General features: G+C 38.6%; 1 protein-coding gene across 1 annotated transcript; it reads left to right on the top strand.

The window, feature by feature from the left end:
* The first annotated feature begins 574 nt into the window (after positions 1-574).
* On the top strand, positions 575-17,550 carry SPACA1 (sperm acrosome associated 1). The gene is made up of 7 exons (XM_060115382.1): positions 575-818; positions 3,561-3,617; positions 8,458-8,559; positions 9,535-9,641; positions 10,827-10,962; positions 16,758-16,878; positions 17,394-17,550. The coding sequence occupies exons 1-7, from the start codon at positions 575-577 to the stop codon at positions 17,548-17,550; spliced, it is 924 nt and encodes a 307-aa protein (XP_059971365.1).
* Positions 17,551-19,864: the final 2,314 nt, after the last annotated feature.

Below are 19,864 nucleotides of genomic sequence, written 5' to 3'. Positions count from 1 at the left end.
AAGAGAGAAAGTGCACCCCTATATCCTCTACAAATCAAGCCTCACCTGCAGATACGGATCAAGTTTGGGGCAACCTACTTAACAAGGCCACGGTGAATCATTCTTGATACACGCCGAGTTGGCTATTGTGCATAAGTAATTTGAAGCCAAGTCATATAGAGAGTGCTTGAGGGCTCTAGGGAGTCTGGTTTGGAGAGGCGTAAACGCAGGAAGGACTAGCACCTTTTAGCAGAAAGCAGGGTGAGGGAAAACGGCCACCCACAGCAGTTGGCTGGCAGCTCGCCTAATGAGGAAGTGCGAAGGCGTGGCCCCGCCCAGCGTGCCGGGTTGGCCTAGAACGCCGGAAGGGGCGGGGCGGAGCCGAGCGCCGTCGGAAGTGGCCCGCGGGACCCCTGCGGTCAGGCCTGCGTCGCGTTCCGTGGGCCCTGCGCGATGGTGACGTTCCTTGACGCCTCAGTGGTTGCCGGGGAACGGTGTGGGCGTTCGGAGTTAGGCTTCTCCTCTCTTTGAAGCACCTCTCATCCGGAGCGGGCGGGTACGGCTGCACCTTGGGCGGTCGTGCGGGCCGAGAACCATGGGCTCCGGGGGCGCAGGCTGCTCCAACGGGCTGCTGCTGACAGTTGGCTGGCTGCTGTTGGTGGGCCTCCAGTCAACGTTCGGGATCAACGTCCCCACGGTCCAGGATCCCAGCTTGGCCACCGAGGGTGAGGACGAGGGCTTGGGCGAGGGCTTGGGCGAGGGCGAGAACGAGGCTGAGGAGGTGGCTGAAAACGACAGCGAGGCCGAGGACGAGCCCCAGGCTGAGGCCGAGGAGGATGGTAAGTGTGGGAGGCTCCTTGGCGGGGACCTGCAGGCACCCGTTGAGGGTCAAGCCTTCCCTGCTCCTTGAGGACGATGAGAATTATCCAAGTTAACATCTGTAGAGCTCTCTCTCGAAAACAACCCCGAATTTATACATTATCACACACCTCATGGCCTTAAAAAAAAGATGTGCTAATTCTCCAAGACCAGAGCAAGATAAATGAGCACATGTATAGAAATTGCTACAGAAATACTACTAAATATTGCTCTGGACAAGGGAATAGATGCTTATTTTTTTAAGCATCAGAGAGTAGCTTCCCACCACGGGGACCGATTTTGACTCCCCTTGCAGTTATGTTTTTTCCTTTCCATTGCAGATTTTTTTTTTTTTCTTGAAGTTCCAAATTGCCTGAGGTCTTCCTCCTTTTCACATTTGCACTTTGGGTTAGAACTCAAGGGAGTTCCCAGTTCCCCTCACAGTGACACGTCTAGATAGACCACGATGCTGACAAAATTCCCCGGAAGCCCCGTGTCAGCTTCATGCAGCCGCCACCCTTGAGAACCTCTGCAGTGTGATAGTGTTTTATTTGTAAGTTCAACTTTGAGTCACAAAGGAACGGTGGCAGTAGAAAACACCAATAAAGGGATCCAACTAGAGGCTTTGTTAGATGATATAATACATGTTAACCAACGAAGACTGAGCCTGTGTTTGATACATAAATTTGCCTTATTCTCCTGGCTCACTAAGCAATAAAACTTGACAAGCTGTGGTACATGTTATATTGATTAGTAACTCACGTGCTTGTAGGTAAAAGGTCAGTTGCAGGTTTTCAGCCATCTGAAGGAGAATACTTCTCTTCCCTCCATAAATGACCCAGCTGAAATTCTTTTAAATATCCTTGGCAGTCTTATGTCTCCTATAAGTACAAAGTAGGTGCTGTATTTATCAGCTATTCTTTTATTTCCTGATGACGGATAGTGACCCTCAGCGACATAAAGAAATTGACTATCTGATGTTAATGGTGGAATTGAGGTTTGTACTGCCTTGATAACATTACATTTCAGAGAGCTTGGAGAAGTCCTTGACTTTGGAAATATGAAAAAGAGAACTAAGGTAGAAAAGAACATGTTCTAAAGCGTAGTAGCTATTGCTTCCCTCTAGTTTTAAAAGTAATTAACAGTTTTAACTGGTCAAGGGATAGTTCTAGCTGTAAATGCTAGAGTTTAGGCTAAACCCAGGTGATGGAGTTATAATGCCTTAGATTCAAATTTGTGTTTCATAATGTACCAGCAGAAGGTATCCAAGCATTTCAAGCAAAACTGTCAATTCAGAATTGATCAAAGTCATAGTCCAAATTATTTCACAAAGTCAATATTGATTTACTTATATATACATCAAGTGTATATTTGCTTGCTGTATATTCAAGGCACTGTATTTGTGCTTATAAGTGTAGAAGTGTTTATGAAAAATTACAATAATCAAAATAGGAAAAAATCTTAGAATTATATGAAATTAATAAGTACAAAATGAATGAAGTGTGAATGAGGTTATGCTATCTTAAGCATGCTTGTAGGGCTAAACAAGTTACAGAATGCTTGCAGGTACGTTATCATGTTTAATTCTTATAATAATCAGAAAGGTTCTCCTTTCCAAATTTTGCAGAGGGGTTAAATAGGCCTGGCACAGTTGAAGGAATTTGCCCAAACTCAGAATAGCTAATTAGTGGTAGACTACAATTTGGACTCCAATTTTGATGCCTAGTCCCATGTAATATTGTTGCCTCAGGACATAATGCCTTTTAAAAATTACCTTCTAGCACCTCCTTTAATATTTATTTATTTATTTATTTATTTATTTATTTTTTTTTTTTTGCTTTATGCGGGCCTCTCACTGTTGTGGCCTCCCCCGTTGCGGAGCACAGGCTCCGGACGCGCAGGCTCAGCGGCCATGGCTCACGGGCCCAGCCGCTCCGCGGCACATGGGATCCTCCCAGACCGGGGCACGAACCCGTATCCCCTGCATCGGCAGGCGGACTCTCAACCACTTGCGCCACCAGGGAGGCCCTAATATTTATTTTTATTGAGCTTTTAGTCCTAATCTGAGTTATGAAGAATTGATTATATGCTACAGCTAGTGGAATTCATGTCAAATTTCAGAACAATTAGAAAAAGAGAAACATGAGATTTAAAACCAACAATATTTAGCTACTCAAATACTTATATATTCCTAGATTATCCTGCTAAATAAAGTGTTGAAATAAATTCTTAGGAATAATTTACCATCTTAAAACCTGAGAATGAGTAGAACCAATCTATGACATAATTTTAATGAACACTTTGCATAACTACTTCTTTTTGGGTAAAAATAATGCACTTAAATTTTTTTGGAAAACAGAGAATAGAAAAAATTGGGCCCTATAATTGGCAGGCTTTTTTGTGTTTTTCTGACCTCCTATATAACTTTAACTCACCATGTATTACACTGATGAAAAACATTATTTTTAAATTATGTACAAGGTTTAAATATAAATCTTTGTAAGTTATTTCCTAATTTAATTCTTCAAAGGTTTAGTTTTCTTTTGATTTAAACAGTAATAGAAGATGTACTAGGAGTGGCATTGCTTTTCTGATTTAATAAAACTTTAAAAATGTCTGCTTCCCATATGATAAGTGCTTGTATCCTCCATCCCCAAGTAAGAGTTCTTCACTTAGAAAAGTTTTCCTATGATTAAATAATGTATTTTTGCATTTATGTTTAGTTTCAAATAGGACAACAGTCAAAGAAGTAGACTATGGGATGTGCACCGTTACATGTGGTAAGTAGCATAGAGCAGATAAATAACATTGTATTGGGGCGGGGGGTAAAAACAATGTGTACTCTCATTCATCTCTCACTGATTTCTATTTCTAATATCTATGATTTACACACAAAACTCAAACTGATTGCTTTACAAGGTAGGATATTTTCAGTTCATAACCTCTAAGTCTTACTTTAAGCCAACTCCCTATATGTATATATTTTGGGGGCAGGGGCACATAAACTGCTTTCACCAAAGTAAAACTTTATCTCACAGATGTTCAGAAGATGAAAGATCTTCTCATGCATCTCACAGATGTCTTCCACATACTGTGCTGGTAAACCTATCAAGAAATTTACTTTATTTGTAATAGTCTATTCTAAATGATACATTTCCCCAATTTATATGTCATGTCTTAGAGAAAAGAAGTATTGGCTTTGTGGGGAAAATAGTATTCAAAAACTATGACTTATTTTGATCATTCCTTGAATAGATATTGGACATAAAAATCTCTTACATGGGGGTGGGATTAAGACTATACATGCTATAATAGACCAGTGTTTCTCAAACTTAAGTGTTCACCCTAGGTGCCTGAAGGGCTTGTTAAAACATGGATTGATAGGCCTACTTCAAAATTTCTAACTCACTAGGCCTTTGACGGGGTCTAAGAATTTGTATTTCTAAACAAGTTCATAAATGAAGCTGATGCTGCTTTTTAAAAGACCATCTTTTTAGAACCACTATAGACTAGTGTGCTAAGAAGACAGTAGATAATTCACAATGAAATTAAGTTTATTCTAAATAGAATCTGCCTTGGAAAAAAGGCAGTGACAGGAGGGAAGGACAAAAACCAGAGGATAAGAAGACAGAAAGTCCATGCAGGTATGGATCAGAACAATATGTACTTTTTTATTTTTTGGTCAAAAATTGTGCCTGAATTGTTTTTGAGATAGCATTTTTTAAATGATGTTAAAATAGACCTAACATAAAATTTACTACTTTAACAATTTTTTAAATGTACAATTTAGTGAAATTAAGCACATTCACATTGTCATGCAATCATTACCACGATCCACCCCAGAACTTTTTCGTCATCCCAAACTGAAACCTCCGCACCAATTCAACAGTAATTCCCCACTCCCCCCAGCCCCTTGCAACCATTATTGTACTTTCTGTGTCTTGAGATAGTTTGAAACCTGTTTTTACTTTAACTTCTTAGTGTGTCAGAGTCAGAAAATTAGAGGAATTCTGTGTAATAAACCTGTTTATTCATTTGCAAATTACATCTTCTGGCTGCTTACTTGAGAAATTTTCACAGGTAGAGAATTATTTTTATGACAGTTCTAGTAATTGATACTATCCTACTCTATTATTTAAAGATGTGCTCAGGGACTTCCCTGGTGGTGCAGTGGTTAAGAATCCACCTGCCAATGCAGGGGACACGAGTTCGAGCCCTGGTCCGGGAGGATCCCAACATGCCGCGGAGCAACTAAGCCCGTGTGCCACAACTGCTGAGCTTGCACTCTGGAGCCCGTGAGCCACAACTGCTGAGCCCACGTGCCACAATTACTGAAGCCCGCGTGCCTGGAGCCCATGCTCCGCAATGGGAGAGGCCACCGCAGTGAGAGGCCTGTGCGCCACAGTGAGGAGTGGCCCCTGCTCGCCACAACTAGAGAGGGCCCACGTGCAGTAACAAAGACCCAAAGCAGCCAAAAAAAAAAAAAAAAAAAAAAAGATGTGCTTCAGAAATTATATATTTGTTTATTCAGCAATTTTTTTTGTTTTCTGTTTTTTTATTTTTGCCTACTTTGTGTCAGGTATTGTTATAGGTGCTAGGAATAAAGCAGTGAACAAAGAATTGGAAACTCTGTGCCTTCAAAGAACATATTTTTTGGTAGGGGCAAAGAGGTTAAAAGTGCCTTCGGTTTTTTAAGTAAAAATAAAAGGCACATTTTTCATTTTCACCACGAACTTTATTGAACAACGTATTCACCCTTTTGCTTCAATATCTTCTGCCATTTTTCAGGCAACTTCATAATTCCATCTTCCCAAAACTTTTTATCTTTTTGAGCAAAGAACGGTTCCAGGTGCCTTTTACAGTCTTCCAGGGAATTGAAATTTTTTCCATTAAGAGAATTTTGTAAAGACTGAAATAAATGGAAATCTGAAGGTGCAACGTCTGATGAATATGATGGATGAATCATAACTTCTCAGCCAAGCTGTAACAGTTTTTGCCTGGTCATCAAAGAAACATGCAGTCTTGTGTTATCCTGCTGGAAGATTATGCGTTTTCTGTTGACTCATTCTGGACACTTCGTGCCGCTTTCAGATGGTCTAATTGGGAGCAGTACTTGTTGGAATTAATCGTTTGGTTTTCCCGAAGGAGCTCATAATAGAGGACTCCCTTCCAATCCCACTGTATACACAACATCACCTTCTTTGGATGAAGACCAGCCTTTGGTGTGGTTGGTGGTGGTTCATTTCACTTGCCCCACAATCTCTTCCGTTCCACATGGTTACAACGTCCACTTTTCATTGCCTGTCACAATTTGTTTTAAAAATGGAATGTTTTCATTAAACAAATGTTTTCATTACTTTTCAGTAGAGAATTGCATGCAGAAATATGGTCAAGAAGGTTTTTTTTGCTTAACTTACCTGGAACCCAAACATCAAAGCGATTCACATAACCAGGCTGGTGCCAATGACTTTCAACGCTTGATTTGGATATTTTTGAATATGTCGGCTACCTCCTGCATGGTATAACATTGATTGTTCTCAATTACTGTTTCAATTTGATTGCTGTCAACTTCAACTGGTCTACCTGACTGTGGAGCATCGTCCAGTGAGAAATCTCCGCACAAAACTTCACAAACCACTTTTGACATGTTCAGTCCGTCACAGTACCTTCTCCATAAACTGCACAAATCTTTTTGTGCATTTCAGTTGCATTTTTACCTTTCTTGAAATAATCAATCATAATATGCCAAAAATGTTGCTTTTTTCTTCCATCTTCCATATTAAAATGGCTACACAAAAATTCACCAATTTTGATAAGTCTTTTTTTAAATGCACGCTGATATGATAGCTGTCACATACTATCTAACAAAATTGTTTCAAATGAAGTTAAAGACAACTAAGTGCTACTAGAGCCATCTTACGGAAAAAAATCGAATGAACCTTTTGGCCCACCCAATAATATGTAAAACATGTAATATGTCAGATGGTGTTAAGTTCTAAAAAGAAAAACCATAAAAGGCAATATTTCACATCTGTAATTTTAAGTATTAAGAAATCTTTTCAATTTATAACAACTATTTAAAGGAAAAAATGCTTTAGTGAAACTTCTGTTGAACCCCCAAAACAATATTTTAGCAGTCAAAAAGTTTTTTTTTCTTGGAATACACAGGCAGATTTTTAAGTATGGACTTACAGAAAATCTCACATCTACACACATCATTGCGATAAACTGTATCTGGCTAAATAAATAAATGCATAAAATACCTGCTTGGAAAATATGCATTTCAGAATAAGGCTATGCCTCTAAAGAAGTACCATTCATAAATTCAAGGGGAGCCATTCTGCAGCCATTCTTAAGCATCTCTTTTAATCAGGAGACCTTTCCCCCTCCAACCTTCCTTCTCTTTATCTTATATGGAGTACTCTCCTTTGTGTCTCAAAGTTTGGTCCACAGACTTGCTATATCAGCATCGACTGAGAGCTTGTTAGAAATGCAGAACCTCAGGACCTACTGCAGACCTACTTACTGAATCAGAATTCACATGTTAGTATGTCTCCAGATGTTTTGCAAGCACTCTGAAGTTTGAGGAGCACTGTTATAAGCCATCTCTAGACTTCAGCTTTCCCTTGCCTTAAGAATGGGTTTTATGATTAACATCTTGCAGGGACTGAAAGAGGGAATCTGGTAGAAAGGATATCAAGATGGAGTATTCCTTAGCCTGTGACAACACAGTCTTAATCACAGGTCATTTATCACAGGACACGTTCAGCACATCACTGAACCAGCTTTTATCATTTCCCTCAATTCTGGTGATGGTAGGGCAAACTCAGTGGAGATCTGAGATCAGTCAGTAAAGACGTGATTTCTTGCTATGAAATGTGTGGCAATTCTAATGAGAGTATCTTTTTGGAAATGGAGATTTGGTCATTAATAGTCTGTCCTGATGTATTTAATACAGGGATTTTTACCAATTTAGATATTAAAAAGCATCATTTATGTTAAAATGTAATTTTTGTAATTTCCTCTGCAAGCTCAACCCACCCACCCCCCAAAAAAAGTTCCATGCTCAAATAAATTTGGAAGATCCTGTGTACTACTGTATTTCATCAAATCTAAGACTTTCTTGGCTGTGTTAATCACATTTTATGCATCTTTAAAAAAGGAAAAATGCTGCCATTCTTGACACGCTGTCAATTCTAAGATGCATTCTGATTTCAGAGATGTTAATGTAAAAATTTTACATCTTAGATCAGTGAAAGTTTCCACATAAAAGCACATTAATTTACTAGCATATTAAAATTTCCCCTAAAATTCTGAGGAAAGAGGTTCCTTTCATTTTAAAGTAATGTATAATTTCCAAATGTATATAGTCATGGAATCCTTTTTCTTATGGTAACAACCAGAGGAAATAGTGTTTCATGTAACTTGCTTTGGAAAATGCTGTTTTATGAAATAATTCAAAATGAGGGACCTAAAAATATCTAAATGTTATTACCCTGAATTTAGGAATTTAATTTCTGAAATTAGGAGAAAAGTCTCAAAAAGACCTAGGTGCAAAAGTAAAGGAACTCTGGAATTATTATTATTATTTTTAACATTTGCTGATTTCTTTTACCAAAGGTGTTGGTATAAGAGAAGTTATATTAACAAATGGATGCCCTGGGAGTGAATCCAAATGTATCATACGGGTGGAAGAATGTCGTGGACCAGTAGATTGTGGCTGTGAGTTGGCCTATGTATTGGAGGGAGACTGAGGGGGAAGCATTTACTCTGGGGAAATATCCTTAACCTCAGGTTGCCGTGAGTGGAAGGAGGTGATCAAGTGATATACTGAAAGGAATTCATAAGAAAACTTAAGCTTCCGCATCTCTAGACAGTTACAACTCTTTCTACTTTTGCTTCACATTTTTTCAGTGATGTGTAAATTTAACATATATTCTCTCTAGTACACTGGAACCGTATTGCACTCAGGGTCTGTGGTTGAGGCTGTCCTCCAGTGAAACTCTTTTGACACTTTGGTCGTGACAGCTTATCAGTAGATTGGTAAACCCTACATTGGAAACTTTGAGAGCCACTCTATACCACCTTTCACTAGTCTGAGATTCCATTATCTTTAAACTTGGAAGGGGCGGAGTGTATGGGGCAGGAGGGGGGTTCTGACTCTAACCAGTAAATTGGAAGCCACTAGTAGATCTCAAAGTTTAATAGATCACTAAGTAGTTTGCCCTTGCTCTCTCTTCTCCACAATTTATTCTGCTGAAGGAACAGACAGGTACGGTGTTTTCTACCTGCCTCTTTTGGTGACTTAATCTTTGACGCCTCTCTGCTCCTCTACAGTCAAACTTTCAGTAATACATTTGCTAACTTCCAGCATGTAATTGGTTTTAAAGTTGGAAGTGACTTTTAAAAGTAGTATTGTGGGGGCTTCCCTGGTGGAGCAGTGGTTGGGGGTCCGCCTGCCGATGCGGGGGACACGGGTTCGTGCCCCAGTCTGGGAGGATCCCGTGTGCCGTGGAGCTGCTGGGCCCGTGAGCTGTGGCCGCTGGGCCTGCGCGTCCGGAGCCTGTGCTCCGCAGCGGGAGGGGCCACAACAGTGAGAGGCCCGTGCACCGCAAAAAAAAAAAAAAAAAAAAAGTAGTATAAAGCAGTTTACAGTGCCCATTGGTATATATGTATTTAATTTTTCTTTTTTTTCAGGGGGTAAACCAATTTCAGAAAGTCTTGAAGATGTTAGGCTAGCATGTGTTCATACATCTCCTATAAACCGTTTCAAATATATTTGGAGACTTCTAAGGCCAGACCAAGTGAGTAATGAATGTATGTAATTTGGTGCTTTCTAGTAAGTGATAAAATTTGTTTCCCAGTGCTTGATGACTCTCAGAAAACTTTCTCTTTAAAAGCAGTTTGCAAAAATGAAGTTAGGGCCTCCCTGGTGGCGCAAGTGGTTGAGAGTCCGCCTGCCGATGCAGGGGATACGGGTTCGTGCCCCGGTCTGGGAGGATCCCATATGCCGCGGAGCGGCTGGGCCCGTGAGCCATGGCCGCTGAGCCTGCGCGTCCGGAGCCTGTGCTCCGCAACGGGGGAGGCCACAACAGTGAGAGGCCCGCATACCGCAAAAAAAAAAAAAAATGAAGTTAAAATCATACAACTTTATTATTATTGGGATTTAAATTTTTTCATTGCTTAGGGAGGCTAAGACTTTACATATGCCTTAGGGCCAGCTACTATCAGAACTTAAAAACACCTATTTTATATAAAGTGTTCTATTTTGGAAGCAAGAGTTTCATTTGTATATTCAGTACAAACAGGACAGATAACAGTAGCTAACATTAATAGAGGACTTACTCAGTGCCAGACATACACAAAGTGCTAGAGTTTCTTTTACTCACGTAACAATCTATGAGGTAATTCCCATCATTATACCCATTTACAGATAAGTACAGTTGTTGCTCAGTATGCTCAGGGGATTGATTCCAGGACCCCTTCAGATACTAAAACTTGGGATGCCCAAGTTCCTTATGTAAAATGGCGTAGTATTTGCATATAACATAAGTACATCCTCCCATATACTTTAAAGCATCTCTAGATTATTTATAATACAATGCAAATGCTATATAAATAGTTGTAAATAAGATGTAAATGCCAAGTAAATACTACTGTGCAACCAATTCAAGTTTTGCTTTTTGGAACTTTCTGGAATTTTTTTCTGAATATTTTTAATCTCCAGTTGGTTGAGTCCACTGACTTGGAACCCAAGGATATGGAGGACCAGCTGCAGCTGAGATGCAGAGAGTAACTTGCCCTGCTTCACACAGGCAGGAAGTTGGTACTTGTTATCTGGATTATCTGACTTTAAAATACATGTGCATAATTAATTACTGTCCTAGACTGAGAGAAAATGACTCTTATTTTGTTACAAGAAATAAATTGTTTCCTGATCTTAAGTTTTCATGAAGAATGTTGATACCATTTTTTTTCTTTTAAAATAGCAAGCCATTATACTTGCAAACGATTCAGCAATTCTGGAGGTTCACAGGGATACTCACCCCAAGGCTTTTGAGTGTGAAACGTTGGATAATAATGAAATAGTAGCATCTATTAAATTCGCAGTCTATACAACAACTGGTAAGTACCCAGCAATGTTTTGGTTTGCTTATATCTCAAGCTTCAAAGCATATCAAAATCACCTAGAGGTCTTGTTGAAACACAGATCACTAGCCCAACCCCCATAATTTCTGATTCTGTAGATCTTTAGTGGAGCTGGCACAAGAATTTCCATTTCTAACAAGTTCCTAGGTGCTGTTGGTCCAGAGGTCACATTTTGGGAACCACTAGTTTTATACCATTTAGACTTTTCTACAAGGTAATACTTAATTCTTATTTTTTTCCACAAAGAGAGTCAGATGTACCTTACTTTGGGAAACTGGTGTATTTCTGAAGTGTCTCCAAAGAACAGTCCTTTAACTTGAATTATATTCTTACTTTTACTTCTATCACAGAGGTGAAAATGGATACATAGAATTCTAATGGATGCTTAACAAAAGTTTTGATACAGTAAAATAAATAAAATTAAGAAACGTTATGTCAAAGCATATCTTTTTAAAAATTATTCATTCGAAAACATTTTTTAAGAAACAATAAATACAGTCCTCAATATATGTCACAAAAGGCAAATCTTGACCCGAACATAATCTTACATGTTCGAAACTGTGCTTCCCTTGCAAAAAGGATCCATGTGCATGTCTTTTCAATTTAAACTATGATGTCTTCTATGTCCAAATAATTATTTCCTTTTGTTGAGTTGCTCTTAACCATTTTTATTATTGTCATCTGTGTTTTTGGGTGTGTGAAGGGTTTGGTCACAAGTTCTTTTGAGAATCCAATCAAGGCTCAGGAGGCTTTTCCCAGAAAAATACCCACATATACTAACATGCCAAAAGTTACCCGTAATTTTAAGAGAGTTCATGGATTTCTTGAAGCTCTTTCTCAATCCCAAGTAAAGAACTCAAGCTGCAGTCTAGAGATACCATGAAACATAACACCCTTTATTGAACTGGAAGCAAGCTAAGGTGTTTTGGGGGTGATTTTAAAAAATAAACTATAACTTTCTTTGAAGTGTTGTTCAGTGTCCTTAAAAAACCATCTTTATGGTGAAAGCTAATAACCTTACTCTTATGTTGGGATAACAGGTGTTATTAAAAGGATAATTTCAATAAAGTGCTATAAAAGGCAAAAAAGGACCAAACATCATCAACTAAATAGTATCTCAGTGAGTCATAGTTCAGGATATTAAAGGATTCAAAGGCCATTCTCAGTTATTGTCCCCACAGCTTGGTCCCTGTTAGGACAGCTTAGTAGTGGTTAGCTCTTCCTATGTTAGAAGGCAACATGTGTAAACTAAGGGCTGGAGCACAGACCCCAGTGTCAGCAAGTGAGACAAAGTTGATTTTTCTCTCTTGTAGCTGTCCAAGGCTGGTGGGGTAGCTCTGCCATCTCAGCACATGCACTGGTTAAATGACAAAATGTTTTCAGAAAACTTTGGTATTTATTAGTTTCTTTTTAAAATGACAATTGGGCATACCGCTGTGACAGACCCTTTTGGCTCTTTAGACATCAAACAAATATTTTGGCTATAAATGTCCACACAATATGGTACTGGCTTGAAACGAATGCATGATTGAAATATTTTCAGGGTAAATATGGTTTAATTAATGAAAATGTCCCATCCATTCTCTCATATAACAGGTTTTTCACTTCCACAATAGTTGTCTTTCATAGTTAGACATGGTTTTGATTGAATTATGTCCCCCTGAAAAGATACTTTCAAGTCCAAACTCCTAGAACTTCAGGAATGTGACTGTGTCTGGAAATAGGGTAGTTGCAGATGTAATTAATTCAGTTAAGACAAGATCATACACACTAGAGGAGAGTGGGCCTTTAATCCAATATGACTAGTGTCCTTATAAGAAGAAGGAAATTTAGACACAGACACACAGAGAGACAGGAGAATGTATGCGAAGACTCAAAGACACACGGGGAGAAGACAGCCATGTGAAGACACACAGAGATTAGAGTTGTGCTGCCACAAGCCAAGGAACATCTGGGGCTACCAGAAGCTGGAAGAGGAAAGGAAGGATCCTTCCCCAGAGCCACTGGGGAGAGCATGGCCTTACCATCACCTTATGTTCAGACGTTTATCTTCCAAAACTGTGAGACAATATATTTCTGTTGTTTTTAAGCCACCTAGTTAGTGGTATTTTGTTATGGTGTCCCTAAGAAACTAATATAAACATAAACTTAGTTTTTCTAAAAAGTGAGAGCATGGAAATTCAGCCTGTTTTTCATCAGAAAATTTCAGTAGAAATGCAGACTATCTTTTTATTAGATATAAAAGTAATCTAAGGGACCCTTGCAAGAAGACTACCATTGAAATGAACCAAAATCTTTATACCTCTCATTCTCCATCTTCTCTTGGCTAGTATTGCAGGGTAGTAGATAAATGGAAAGAAATTTTGCATTTCTTCTTCTCAAGTTTTAATCCTAAAAGGTTTTTTTAAATTTGAGCTTAAAAAATCCCACTGCTTCTATAAATCTAAAATTATCAAAAATAAAAAGATTTTTAAAATCCAACAATGTTGGAATATAAATATGATATAAATTGTCTACCATATTTGGAACTATTTAGTGAGATTACTAAATTGAGTTTATAGCTCTAGAATTACCAAGGAAAATGGAAAATTATACTCCATGGTGTTTAAAAAATAGGAAGAAAATCCAGATGAATAAGCAATTGAGATTGCTCATATATGAGACTAATTTTGTTAGAGTGGTACTTACCAAAATATTAAAATACATAAAACATAGCTTGCACAAATCATTATATCTCCCTGGATGTTGGTTTGCTTATCTGTATAAAAGTTGTATAAGATGATCTTTCTGGCCCTTCCCACATGAATCTTTTATGAGTCTATGATTTAGGGGCCAGGAAGAGCCAAAAGAAAGCTACATAATTCACTAAGTAAGTAATGCTTGATATAAATTGAATTTTTATCAGTTTACAATGTAGCAGTGTTATAATGCATATGGTAGACTGGTCATGTCTCCGTAATAGCATTATTTTCAGGAAGAACAGAAAGATATGGGAGAGAATGCTGATTTGAAAGTGGTGTTTGGCTATTTGTATGAAGAAGAATGAGCTTCAATTCCTACTTTACAATGTATACAAAAATTAGAGATGTATTATGGTCCTAAATGTAAAAGCTAAAACCATCAAGCTTAAAAAAGGAAACATAAGAGAGTATCTATATGATTCAGGAGTAAGCAAGTTTCTTTTTAGACATGACAAAAAAAATCACCATAAAGGAAAGACTGCTAAATTAGGCTTCATCAGAATTAAAAACTTCATCTTCAAAAAATGGTGTTGAGGGGCTTCCCTGGTGACGCAGTGGTTGAGAGTCCACCTGCTGATGCAGGGGACATGGGTTTGTGCCCCGGTCTGGGAAGATCCCACATGCCACAGAGCGGCTGGGCCCGTGAGCCATGGCTGTTGAGCCTGCGCGTCCAGAACCTGTGCTCCGCAACGGGAGAGGCCACAACAGTGAGAGGCCCATGTACCACAAAAAAAAAAAAGTGTTGAGAAAACTGGACAGCCACATGCAAAAAATGAAAGGTCACTATCTTACATCATACAGAGAAATTAACTCAAAATGGATTAAAGACTTGAACGTAAGACCTAAAACCATAAAATTCCTAGAAAAAACATAGGCAGTAACCTTATTGATATAGGTCTTAGTGATATTTTTGTAGATCTGACTCCAAAGACAAGGGAAACGAGCAAAAATAAACAAATGGGACTACATCAAACTAAAAAGCTTCTGTACAGTAAAGAAAACCATCATCAAAACGAAAAGACAACTTATGGAATGGGAGAAGACATTTGTAATGATATCTCTGATGAGGGGTTCATAGCCAAAATATATAAAAACTCACACTAATCAACAACAACAACAAAAAACAAACATCCTGATTAAAAATTGGGCAGAAGATCTGAATAGACATTTTTTCCAAAGAAAACATACAGATGGGCAACAGGCACATAAAAAAATATGCTTGACATCACTAATCAGGGAAATGCAAATCAAAACCACAAAGAGATATTACCTTACACCTGTTAGAATGTCTATTATCAAAAAGGACAAGAAATAACAAATGTTGGAGAGGATGTGGAGAAAAGGGAGCCCTTGTGCACTGTTGGTGCAGCTACTATGGAAATCGGTATGGAGATTCCTCAAAAAATTAAGAATAGAACTACCATAAGACAGCTATTTCACTTCTGGGTATTTATCCAAAGAACATAAAAACACTAATTCAAAAAGATAGATGCACTTCTCTGTTCACTGCAGCATTATTTACAATAGCCAAGATATAGAAACCACCTAAGTGTCCATTGATGGACAAATGATTAAAGATGTGGTATATATACATATAATAGAATACTATTCAGCCATAAAAAAAGAATGAAATCCTGCCATTTGCAGCAGCATGGATGGACCTTGAAGGTATTAATCCTAAGTGAAGTAAGTCAGTTGGAGAAACAAATACAAAGATTTCACGTATATGTGGAATCGAAAAAAACAAACAAAATAAAACAAAAACACACTCATAGATACAGAGAACAGATTACTGGTTGCCAGAGGGGAAGGGAATTCAGGGGTGGGTGAAATGGATTAAGTGGGGAGTGCAACTCCATGGTGATGGATGGTAACTAGACTTGTGGTGGGGATCACTTTGTAGTGGATACAGATGTCAAATTATAATGCTGTACACCTGAAACTTACATTAAAAAGTTTAAAACTTCAGCTCTTTAAAAGAGATCATTAGAAAAATGAATAGGCAAGCCAAAATCTGGGAGAAAAAATTTATAAAACATGTACAGCAAGTACAATCAGTTTGGGAAAAGATCTTGCAGTTTCTTGGAAAACTAAGCATACCTCTACCCTATGACCCAGCAGTTCCACTCATATGTATTTACCCAAGAGAAATGGAAAGGTATGTTCACAAAATGACCGGTGTGAGAATGTTCATAGCAGTTTATTTATAATAACCCCAAACTGAAACAGCATAGGTGTCCATCAGTAGGAGATTGAATAAACTAATTGAGGCATAGTACTCAGTAATAAAAAAGAAAAAAACTATTGATACATGCAACAATATGGTTGAATCTTCAAAACATTACACTGAGTAAAAAAGCCTTACACAAAAGAATGCATAATGTATGTTTCCATTCCTATGAAGTTCTGGCTGGAACAGGCAGAACTAATCTATGGTGGAAAAGAAAATCAGGACAGTAGTTGTCCCTAGAGGTTGGGGCAGGGATTAACTGGGAGGGGCTTGAAGAAACTTTTGGGGTATAGTAATATTCTGTGTATATTCAGGGGTTTGAATTATATATGTCTGTCTGCATTTGCCAAAACTAAATAAATGCACATTTAAGATCATTGTGCAATTTGGTGTTCATAAATTTTACCTCAAAAGAAAAAATATAAACAAATGTTGAACTCTAGTTAATGATATGACTATTGAAGAATTTTGTAGGAAGTGTGCAGACATCAGCAAATTATCTTGAAATGCATCAAAAAATAAGATGAATCAATGGATTGAGAAGAGTATGGATAGAGGGATAGTTAAAATGTTGATGGTAGTGTCTAGGTGGTGGGATGTTTATTGTCAAATGCTTTCAACTTTTCTGTGTGTTTGAAAAGGACATTTCTGACATGCAGAACAAGTTCACTAATAACTTTGTTTCCACTCATTCTTTCTGTATTTTTCTAGAGTTGTTTTTCAAATATAAAGTTTCCGTTTAGATATCCATTTTCTTTTATTTGCCAGTAGTAATAATCCTCAGGTGTTTTTTTCCCTAGAATTGCAGATGAAAAGATCAAGCCGACCAGACACTGATGCAGTCCTAGTTTTTGTTCTGGTCGTAGGAGTTATTATATGTATATTCGTGATCTTTTTACTGATCTTCATAATGATAAACTGGTAGGTGAAGGGCTGAAACTAAGCCAACACCCTTGATAGATGTCCTCCTTGTCTGTTGAATCCAAGGCCCTGTCCATGATGCTTCTCACATGGGTTTTGAAACTGTCCAACTCTCTTCATCCCTCCTGAGACTCTCCTAGTTCAAGCTACCTAATCTCATGACTTGATTCCCAGCCATGAGAAAGCTTTTAAATGCAATTTTTACAATTTTACATAGTAGTTGCTAAAGAAAAACGTTTATTGACTTAATATCTGTGTTGTCTAGTTGTAGTTATCACAACTTTAAAACTTGGTTATTGTAACCTACTAATTCATTTATATGAGAATATTTCTAATACCTACATGCGTATCACCCCCTGGTACATCTGAGGGCTCATCTACTATCACAATGCAGCTGGTGCACCACACACTAAAAATAAATCATGACTAAGGAGGCACTTCTATATATAGAAAACTAAATATAAATCTATTTAGTTTTCATTTCATAAAAGATGTAAAAATCATTTTTCTTCCAGGGCGGCAGTCAAAGCTTTCTGGGGGGCAAAAGCCTCGAAAACTGAGATGCAGTGTGAGCTGGATTCAGTGAGATACAAAGATTCAGCCTATCTTTACCAATCACCAGCAGAAATACCTGGACATGAAGATGATGCTTTAAGTGACTGGAGTGAATGATGTATGGATGATATATAGCAAACCAAAGGAGATTAGAGCATATCAGATTCATTATTATAAAAATAAAATATATAGTGAAATACTTTAACAATATGGTAAGTGATTTATTATAGTCTGAAGGTAATGCAGTATGAGAAGGGGCTGTTTTAATCAGTGCATCTTTGTGGTGGAGTTATCAAAAAGTTTTAAATTTGTTCTCAACATTTACCATTTCAAGTAATCACTTAGTAGCTTTTATCTAGAGGCACACACACAAAATCTTTTAAACACATTTTTAATCACTTTGATCACTTCTAAGGTGATTTGCCTGTTCTGTCACCAACAAGAAAAAAATATATAGAAGATGCCTTGCATATTAGACTTTCTCCCCGCTGGGAGCACTGGATTGAACTTGCTTAAAGCAAACCATACTTTAGAATTTCTGCAGGGCATGTGACATACAAAGCATCACTTTTTTTTTTTTTTTTTTTTTTGCGGTACGTGGGCCTCTCACTGTTGTGGCCTCTCCCATTGCGGAGCACAGGCCCCGGACGTGCAGGCTCAGCAGCCATGGCTCACGAGCCCAGCCACTCCACAGCATGTGGGATCTTCCCGGATCAGGGCACGAACCCATGTCCCCTGCATCGGCAGGCGGACTCTCAACCACTGCGCCACCAGGGAAGCCCCAAAGCATCACTTTTAACACATGAAATAATAATAATGATAACAACCAACACTTAGTAGCTACTATGTGCCAAGCATTGCTCAAAGCATTTTACATGTATTAAGTGATTTAATTATGATCACGTATAGGAAGTATATAAGGAAGAACTGAGGAGGAACTTGGGGATGGCTGAGTAAATGGCATGAATTTAACATGCCCTGTAATTCTCACAGAAACAGTGAATTAAGGAGTTTTGCATGACCACTGATAAGTACCTTCCTTGTGTTTGGTATGCGGGCGATAACGTCTCAAAACTTATATCTGGATATCATCACTGGCTTTTTGTGCTGTGTCATTATGTGATATAGTTGTGGTCAACTATCAGACAAGATAACAAGACATTAGATAATTTGATTTGGTAGACTTCATCAGAAATTAATTTTCAGAGTCTATGAGAGTAGCACAAAATACACTTAGTTTTTTGTTTAGATGAACTGTATGCCAACTTTATTGCTATCACGATGGGATTTATCTGATGAAAGCATTAACTCTGCACACCTGTGAAAAAGTCATTGTAGATGGGCATTTATGGTGTACCTCCCTCTGGTAGCCTAGACAGAGGCTGTGTTGTGGAATTATCCATGCTTTTTGTTATACAGCATTTGTATTTGAGAGAAGCAATGAAGAATTGGGTGGAAAATTATTTTGTTATCTGTTGTAGGAATTCCACTAGAGATTTTAAGTGAAAAGAAATTGTTTTCATAAAATCTTTCAAAAGAATTTGTGTGTGTGTGTGTGTGTGATACCCCTTCTTCCCTCATATAAGTGTGGGGAAAAAAATAAGCCTTCCCACTTCTTATTCCTGATTAAGTATGGTCATGTAACTTTAGCATAGATGTTAGACATTCTTGAATAGTAATTACTATCAATTCTTTTTTTTTTTTTTTTTTTTTTTGCTGTACGCGGGCCTCTCACTGCTGTGGTCTCTCCTGTTGTGGAGCACAGGCTCCGGACACGCAGGCTCAGCGGCCATGGCTCACGGGCCCAGCCGCTCCGCGGCATGTGGGATCTTCCCGGACCGCGCACGAACCCGTGTCCCCTGCATCGGCAGGCGGACTCCCAACCACTGCGCCACCAGGGAAGCCCACTTCTTATTTTTAAAACCATGAACAGCAGTCGTTTCCAACTCTACTTCAATGACCACTAATGTTCAGTCAGGTTAACAGGTTTAGTTGTCAGTACTGTTCACTGGATGTTTCTGGCCGTCTACTTAGCAGCCATGTGCTAGGGCAGTACCTCCTCTGCCCCTTGTAATTGGGTGGGGTCGTGTGACGACTTCTGGCCAATGAGTTATGAGCCCAGATTTCAAATGTCACTTTCAGTCTAGAACATTTCACTGTGAAAACATCCAGAGCTCACCCTTCTCTCTGCGAGAACAACCAGAAATGTTTAGATGGTGGCTGCTCTGACACCTGGGATCCCAGAGGGAAGACCACGTGAAACAGGATCTCCAGTCAATAAACAGTGGATATGTGGTGTGAGAGAGAAGTCAGCTGGGTTATCTTAAGCCCTGGGGGCTAGAGACTGTTGGATACAGCAGCCCTAGTAAGACGATCCTGAGTGACACATGTTTTCTGAAAAATAAGTTTTCATGGTGAAATGAGTCACAGA

Source organism: Mesoplodon densirostris, chromosome 12 (assembly GCF_025265405.1).
Source record: "Mesoplodon densirostris isolate mMesDen1 chromosome 12, mMesDen1 primary haplotype, whole genome shotgun sequence".
NCBI classification, from domain to species: Eukaryota; Metazoa; Chordata; class Mammalia; order Artiodactyla; family Ziphiidae; genus Mesoplodon; species Mesoplodon densirostris.
This window is presented reverse-complemented; position numbering and strand designations above follow the sequence as displayed.

Excerpts from the sequence above, each read along its gene's own strand:
- SPACA1 (XM_060115382.1), top strand. The coding sequence starts at position 575 with ATGGGCTCCGGGGGCGCAGGCTGCTCCAACGGGCTGCTGCTGACAGTT. Across the intron at positions 8,560-9,534 it reads TGGACCAGTAGATTGTGGCT|GGGGTAAACCAATTTCAGAA; the intron begins GTGAGTTGGCCT and ends CTTTTTTTTCAG. Across the intron at positions 9,642-10,826 it reads GACTTCTAAGGCCAGACCAA|CAAGCCATTATACTTGCAAA; the intron begins GTGAGTAATGAA and ends CTTTTAAAATAG.